Here is an 8,269-nt window from a genome sequence, read left to right on the forward strand (position 1 = left end):
GTTGTGCATCTTTTTCTTTCTTTTTCCTTCCACTCAACTTTCTGTTAACATGCTTGGATACAGCACTCTGTGAACAGCCAGCTTCTTTGGCAATGAATGTTTGTGGCTTACCCTCCTTGTGAAGGGTGTCAATGATTGTCTTCTGGACAACTGTCAGATCAGCAGTCTTCTCCATGATTGTGTAGCCTAGTGAACCAAACTGAGAGACCATTTTGAAGGCTCAGGAAACCTTTGCAGGTGTTTTGAGTTGATTAGCTGATTGGCATGTCACCATATTCTAATTTGTTGAGATAGTGAATTGGTGGGTTTTTGTTAAATGTGAGCCAAAATCATCACAATTAAAAGAACCAAAGACTTAAACTACTTCAGTCTGTGTGCATTGAATTTATTTAATACACGAGTTTCACAATTTGAGTTGAATTACTGAAATAAATGAACTTTTCCACGACATTCTAATTTGAGATGCACCTGTAGTTCATAAAAATGCAGTGTCATCAGTTTGTCTAAAAGAATACAGAACGTTTGAATGTTTTATGCACCATTTACACATGGTAGGGAGCAGGTGTACATTTATTTCGTACCAACTAACATTTTCAAAATACGAACATTTTCATGAATCCGAAAATTTACGTCAGAACGACTTTCCGAATGATTTACACAAAAAATCGTTCTGCTCGTCTTTCATGAATGAGGCCCATTATCTCTTCTGTTTGTCACAAGAGGAAGGAAACAGAGCTGATGTCATACCTATCTTCACACGTCCTCTTTCAGGACCTTCTCCCATTACCAATATGTTGGCGGGTTTCTGTGGTGAAAGAGTCAAAGTTCAGAGTTGTAACACTCCCTCGCTCATTTCATTGTGATAACTGATGCTGTAACTTTTGCAACTTTTGTGAACAGGATGCGTTTAAAAAAAAAAAACCTATACTAAAATACGCTTGGTTCTATTAGCATTAACCTTTTGCAATAATTTCTTTATTTTTTTTTAGAATTCTTCATTCATGCATTATTTGGCAACAGTATTATGTATAAATACATATTTATAAATATTCTGAATTAAGGCCCATTCACACCAGGAACGATAACTATAAAGATGACGATAAAGATATAGTTGTAAAAATCGTTCTCAATATTAAAGAATAGCAGAGTCCACACCACAGCTATAACGATAAAGGCACAGAGAAACGATATCGCTGGAATCACTTCCAGAACGATTCTTTCCAGCTGATGAATGATAAAAACATTGACAGCCAATCAGAATCAATCCTGCTATAACAAGCTGGAGAATTTAAAGCGGCAGATGAGCATGTGCTTAGAATAAACAGATGATATTGTCCGCTTGTGTGGATGCTAATATTGTTGCCTTTATAGTTATCTTTATAGTTATCGTTCTTGACGTGAACGGGCCTTTAGCCTTTATTTTTACCTTAAGGTTTAGTAATTTTGTTGTGCTTGTTATTTTAATTTTTATTTCATTTTTAAAACATTCCTATTTAGTGTAATTTTATTTAATAATTTGCATACATCAACTTATTATTTTATTTCAATTAAATTAAATTATTTTATTTAAAAAAATTAATAGTTTTGCTTTTAGTAAACCATAACACCACAGTTTGGCAAATAAGTTACATTTAATTTCCCCCCAAATATTTCATTCTCAAAATAAATAAATAAATCAAATTAAAATAAATAAATAAACAAACCAGAATTAATAAAGAAATAAAGAAACCAGACCAGAATTGTTCAATTCTATCCTTACATCTGTTATGGCAAAAATATATCTACAAATTCTTTTATAAATGCTGCCACCTAATGGAAATTGTCATGGGATTTCTAATAATCAGCCAAGTATTAGAACATTCTACTCCGTATAGGAGATCATGATCCGCACTCACAAAAACAGTCGTCTTTTTTCGTTTTATTTTATGTTCATCGTTGATTTGTGTCTTTTCCCATCAACGATGAATGTAAAATAAAACTAAAAAAGACGACTGTTTTTGTGAGTGCAGATCCTGATCTCCTATACCAAGTAATTTAACAGATTTACGCACCAAAATAAAAAGATTAAGTGACGGAAGAGTGCGGTGCAACCAGCGTTGTAGAACAACATTAGGGCTGCACGATAAATCGCATGCGATATTTAATGCGCATCTTGTCAGAAAGCCGGTGCTGTAATCAGCGGTAAATCTCCATCACCTGCGGGCTTTCACATTGAGCAGCATTAACTACACAGAGCCGTTGTTCACTGACGAGCTGCGCAAAAAATCGCGCGAATATGAACGTGGTTTTGCGCAGCTCGTCAGTGAACAACAGCTCTGTGTAGTTAATGCTGCTCAATGTGGAAGCACGCACGTGATGGAGATTTACCGCTGCTTACAGAACCGGCTTTACTGATAAGATGCGCGTTAAATATCGCATGCGATTTATTGTGCAGCCCTAAACAACATTCTACTCAGTAAAATTTTTGGATCAAGATGATCACAAAAAAATATATAAACAAGTCAAATTAGCTACATCTGGATAGACATTTGACTGTTCAATATAACACACTGAACCTCACCAGGTCTCTGTGCAGGACCCAGTTGGCGTGCAAATAGTGGATGCCGTCCAGGATCTGGTAGAGCAAAGACTTTACCATCCCACGTGGCAGCTGAAGAGGCTTCTTATTGGCCTTGGAGGCCCTGTGGAACTTAATGATGTGCTACAAAGAAACATAGACCCTCAGCAAGATATGTACTGTATACAAACATTTCTGTGTGTGTGTGCATGAGCGTTTGATTGTATGTTACCCAGAGGTCATGTTCAGCGTAGTCAAAGAGAAGCCACACTTTGCGGTCTGCATGTGACAGGAAAACCTTCTGCAGTGAGATCACATTGGGGTGCTTCAGTTCACGCAGCAGCTGCAGGGAGCAAACAAGAACGAACAGACACACATGCTGAGACAGACATCTACAGAGCACCTTAAGTACACAAAATCACTTCAGCCTGAAGAATGCTTATTACAAAGATAGTTTGGCCAAAAATAAAAATTCTGTCATTGTTTATTCACCCTCATGCTGCTCCAAACCTTTATGACTAAGGAAGACAAAAGCAGAAATTTGGAAAAATGTGCTGGTTGCTCTTTTCCATGCAATTACAATAAATGGAAATTGGAGTTTTAAAGCTTCCAAAAGGATACAAAACCATCATAAAAGCGGTCCATATGACTCATGCACTATATTTAAGTCATATCAAACCAAATGACAGCTAATAATGACCACCTTCACTGGACTACCAGACTAGTTGAACAAATCAATGGCTGCATCCGAAATCACTTCTTTTGAATAAGTAATTACTAAGTAAATGTTCAATATAGTATGAATGAATGCTTCATATAGTCATGCTGTCATAAGCTGTTTCCATCACGCTGTTTTTATGCGCATTTTGAATTATCACATCAGAAACGAGTGATGGAAACACCAAATTTTTAAAAAATTCCTTAAATTGCAAAAAACAAGAGAAGAAAATTACGCCTGCTTTAGGTGGTTTTTAACTTGTGCGAAAAAGGGTTAATGCAAATAACGGGAGATGGAAATGCATTTTGATGCAAATGCCCATCAAAAACGTCATACAACTTTGTGCTAACCAGCGGACCGATCTTGTTGCACAGCATCTGAAATGTTACGATCATTCTTAAATGACTGAGCAAAGTATGTCGTCAAGTATTTCTGTATAATTGCCACCCAGAAATGTTACAGGACTGTGTTCCCAAACAGCAGGCATTCACATCCAAGAGCAATGACCGCATTTATACAGTAGAGAAGAATTCAATTTTGGGTGCAACCATTCAGCTATTTTGTGAACAGGATCCCCAAAAGTATGAGTTGTTTTTGAAACTGACAAAACTACTTTTAGAAAGTTAAGGAAAGCTTACATTTTAACCTGTTTCTCACACAAATACTTGTGTGAGAAAGTAGAACGAAAGTCATTATATGGAATTATATGGAAGTCATACAGGTTTGAAATAAGATGGGGGTGATAAAAATAAAGACAATTTTCAATTTTTAAGTGAACTATCCCTTTACTTCACATTACTTGAGAATATAGGCATACACATTTTCTTAAAAATTGATAGAGCTAATCACAGATTTAACACTGTAAATTATCCACATGCTGCAAATATATTTCCAGGAACTTGTTTAACCAAGATGGCATGTGTCAGAGCTACTTGAAGAAGATCCTCTTGACAGAAACGCGTTTAAAGCTTGATGTACTTACTGCTATCTCTCTGCAGGCGGACATAGAGATCCCTGTGCCTTCAATCTGCTTCAGAGCATAATCTTTGTCATCCTTCCTGCAAATATAGACATATAAGCAACCGCAATTACTCTTCAGTACATTACATTTCCCTAAATCTATACCTACATATCACATTAAACCCCTTATAGAGAGAAAGAATCCACTGGGAAAGGCCAAGCAGAATTTAAGCAGATGATTTTGACTCTTTTATTACCAGAACACCTTCGAAAACTCATAAGTCTCCTGACGACTAATGCGAGGCAAGAGGGTAATGTTGAAATAAAGTCCCGCAAAAAACATCAGCCTATAAAATCCCACAACGCCCTGTCCAGTTTCTGGGGAACAAATTAGCTGTAAACCGCTCACAAACAATCAGCTTCTATGGTGAACAAAAACATCTTTAAACACTTAGGACCTTCAAGTGAGACTTTGGCCGCCAGGCAGTCTGGACTTTAATAGCCCAGCTTTGGGTCTGTCTGATGGGTCTCACTTAAAGCCCCGCACTTCAGAACCAACTTACAGTAACTCATCAGCAGATCCATTCTTACTCCTCCAAGATAGTTTACAATCGGTGTGAAAAAGATTGCTGCACCAGAACCAAATAATCATTAAAGAACATAACTAAAACAAATATCTTGTGATAGCACTAAATACAATTGCAAATTGGGAGGAATGCTATTTCAGCTGCCTCAATATGACCACAATTGTCCTGCAGACATGAGGGTTATTTTCTGTCAAGCTTTCCAAGCAAAAACTACCAATACAAGTAAAATGTAGAATGGACTTTTTAGGTATTTTATTTATTCCCCAAGTCGCAGCTCTAATTTCTAATCAATAAATGCAAAACTTTTAAGTTATGGTCGTTTAATTTCTTTCCAAGTGTAGGCAATTAAAACCTAAATTAAATTTAAAATTAAATCGTTTTAATTGACACAGCAGCTGGAATTAGAAAGTTAGAGACCTATTAAATTAATTTTATTCTTATAATGGTTTAGTTACATTTTAACAATCAAAAAGGATGTCTAATGAATTGAATTCATAAAACTTTAAGAATGTATTAATTTTTACAATAATAGGGCCCTATGAAATTTTGCTTTTTTTTTTTTTTTAATTCTGTGTTGTCGGTTTTAATTTTTGTGGATTTATGATTTAATACAAAGAAGAATCAAAAATGGTGGCAATTAAAAAATTCATTAATCTTTTAAAATGTAGTCAACTTAAGTTTGAACAATTTCTTTAATTTTTTTGGCAAACAAAGTGCTGCACAACTGTAAACTTTGCCGTGCAGCTCTGTTGTTCAAAAAAGTGATATTGTGTGCTATTCCTTCAAAAATATTGTTTTAATAAAATATAGTTGTTTTTGTTACTTTAAGTACATTTTAAAGTTAAACTGCATAACAGTCTTTTTTTGTGGTTTAAAATTCACAGACACTAGTCCACATTGTGATTTGATTATATATAGTTTACTTCAATGTTCTTTAGATTTATTCATCCAATTTTTGCCAAATTCTGTGACATTTCACGTTATACAGTAACATGTTTTTATGACTGAATTCTGTGATTCCATCAGTGCTTTACAAACTGAAAAAAATAAATAAATAAATGAAAAAAAATCACAGGACCCTACAAATTCAAAGACCGTCATGTGTTTGGCACAGTCTATTAGAAAGCCTGATAAATGTGTGTGTTTAAATTTCAGAAAATGTATAAAGCAAAACTGTTAGAAATGATCTAATCCTAGAAGGTTACACTTGTCATACTGTTATTCTCAGCCCTTTGATCACTGTGTTTGAAGAGAATCATTTGTCCTTCTTTGGATAAAGAGCACAGGCAAATCCCTATTTTTGTCCTAGTGTGAGAAAGTTTTGGAGAATATATTCCTATCGGCAAGTTACCAAAAACATTGGGAGCAAAGAATTTCAATTCCCTTTTTCCCCAGACGGACTTCTAATAAAACAGACCTTCTAATTCCCCTTTGCATCTGTATTTTCAATGGTATATTCTACAGAAGAAACCAGAAAAAGGCAAAGAAACCTGAAAAAGGCTAAAAAAGATCCTCCTCTGAACCTGTGCAGCGATATTCGCTCAACGCAAATATCTCAAAAGTGACGTCAATCACACCTGCAATGGATTCAAGGAGTTGACATGAAATTGGGAGACTAATGATATCTTTACACAGCTGAGGTGACACATGCATTTGCAAGGGAAAACAACAGAAAATTAAGGCTATAAAATGTAAAGAAATATATGTAACTGGTTTAAATATGAAATTAGATGTAAGATTCCATTTGTTAACATTATTTAACATGAACTGACAATTCTAAAGAATTTATTAATCTTGCTAACATTTAATGGAAGTGGGCTAACAAAGATGAATAAATTCTGTAACAAATATATCGCTCATTGTTATTTAATGCATTAACAAAGGGACCTTACTGTAAAGTGTTACCAAATTATAAACATAACAGTCTAAATAAAATATGAAACTATTAATTAGAATTCTCTGCCACGACAAAGGCAATATTAAAGGCTGCTATGATACTGCATTTTATTCACACAGAATGTAAAACAGCATCAGAGCCTCCTTTTACACTAGAGATGCTGATTTTATGCAACGTTGTGTATTTTGGAGCAGCCCTTTAGTCAGCTGTTTGAAGATGCCATTAAGAACGTGTAGTTTTTGTTAGAGGTAAATAACGTTTACGTCATGACGAAGAAAAACAACACATGATGTTGCAAACCTAAATCTGCATCAAATGCACCTGTGCCCATCGTAACTGCATAAGCTCGTCAATCACAACAGCACTCGTGCCTGCTGACGTACATTCACAATCCCCTCAAAATAAGCCTCCACTGAAACTGTGAGCTGTACATATCAAACTCTCTTTGAAGACAAGAGACGTGGCTCTCTAAAACACCGGGCCGAGGGCGGATGACACACGGTCTGTTTTGGTTTCTGAGAGCAGAACGCGACGGCAGCGCAGGCCTCATATCGCTGCACAAGTCCATCCTGCAAACTCACCCATCTTTCCTCTTTGCTTTGTACACATGGCCATATGTCCCCCGTCCAACTTTACATCCCTCGTACTCAAAGAGATCCTCGACTCGTTCTCTTTCCCCGGTGAGCTTCACTTTGAAATCATAGTCCATTTTCACCGTTATTCTGGGGATCCGGGCTGTGGCTTCCCTTTAAAGCGCCGCTGGGGAGGCAACTTACTTCAAGCCCCGTTTATACAATTAGTTGCCTTCCCTCGCGTCTCTTTTCCGTTCAGCGAAAGAGTCCACATTTACCGCGAACAATTACGGGCAGCAGAGACGGCGTATGGTTCGTGTGCTTCTGATCTGACAAAAAAGTGCAGAGTGTTATCGGACTATCAGTCGCTTTCTTTTATATTTCTGTGCAACTGCGCCGCTCAGCCGGTATCTCACCCGGGAGAGTTGAGCGTCCACGTACGGTATGTCGCAAAACGTCGTGAACGCCACTACCAACCACAGACGGCGAGGAATGGGCTTTGTGGCGCACCACGTGGATTTTAACTCTTTAGAGCGCTTTTGTTTTTTTTTACGCATACGTTTTGTTTTTGCAATACATAGAGAAATGTTTATTAACAATATATATTAAACAACAATTTCACAAAGTGTAACGGGGTACACAGTGCAAACAATACTAAATAGTAGTATAATAAAACAAAATAATACAAAATGTTATCTTAACTATAAATATTACATTTATTAACAATAATATTGAATGCCAGTTTTGCTTTTACATTCATACAAAACACTACACTATTATAGTTATTATATCATGTAACATTTGATGTTGTTCAGATAGATTAATAAATATATCCTCAGCCTTTTTTTAAATGAAGCATTTCGTTGCTCTTCCTACTATTATTCTGACTATTTTTAACCTTTATTAAATCTCTTCACATAACAAACAGGCATTATTGCTTGTAAACACAAACACACACACACACACACACACACACAC

At 36.1% G+C, this 8,269-nt stretch overlaps 1 protein-coding gene across 1 annotated transcript in view; it reads right to left on the reverse strand.

The window, feature by feature from the left end:
- LOC107654184 (cyclin-dependent kinase 8-like) overlaps positions 1 to 7,787 on the reverse strand; it is an 18,372-nt gene extending 10,585 nt beyond the window's left edge. Inside the window, exons 1-5 of the mRNA XM_016441155.1 lie at positions 7,301 to 7,787; positions 4,258 to 4,333; positions 2,790 to 2,900; positions 2,561 to 2,701; positions 748 to 805 (exon numbers count right to left, since the gene is read on the reverse strand). Of these exons, the coding sequence (XP_016296641.1) occupies positions 748 to 805; positions 2,561 to 2,701; positions 2,790 to 2,900; positions 4,258 to 4,333; positions 7,301 to 7,428 (514 nt within the window). The 5' untranslated portion in view covers positions 7,429 to 7,787. The remainder of the gene's footprint in view (positions 1 to 747; positions 806 to 2,560; positions 2,702 to 2,789; positions 2,901 to 4,257; positions 4,334 to 7,300) is intronic.
- Between the last annotated feature and the right edge of the window lie 482 nt (positions 7,788 to 8,269).

Source organism: Sinocyclocheilus anshuiensis, unplaced genomic scaffold (genome assembly GCF_001515605.1).
Source record: "Sinocyclocheilus anshuiensis isolate Anshui unplaced genomic scaffold, SAMN03320099.WGS_v1.1 scaffold655, whole genome shotgun sequence".
NCBI lineage: Eukaryota > Metazoa > Chordata > Actinopteri > Cypriniformes > Cyprinidae > Sinocyclocheilus > Sinocyclocheilus anshuiensis.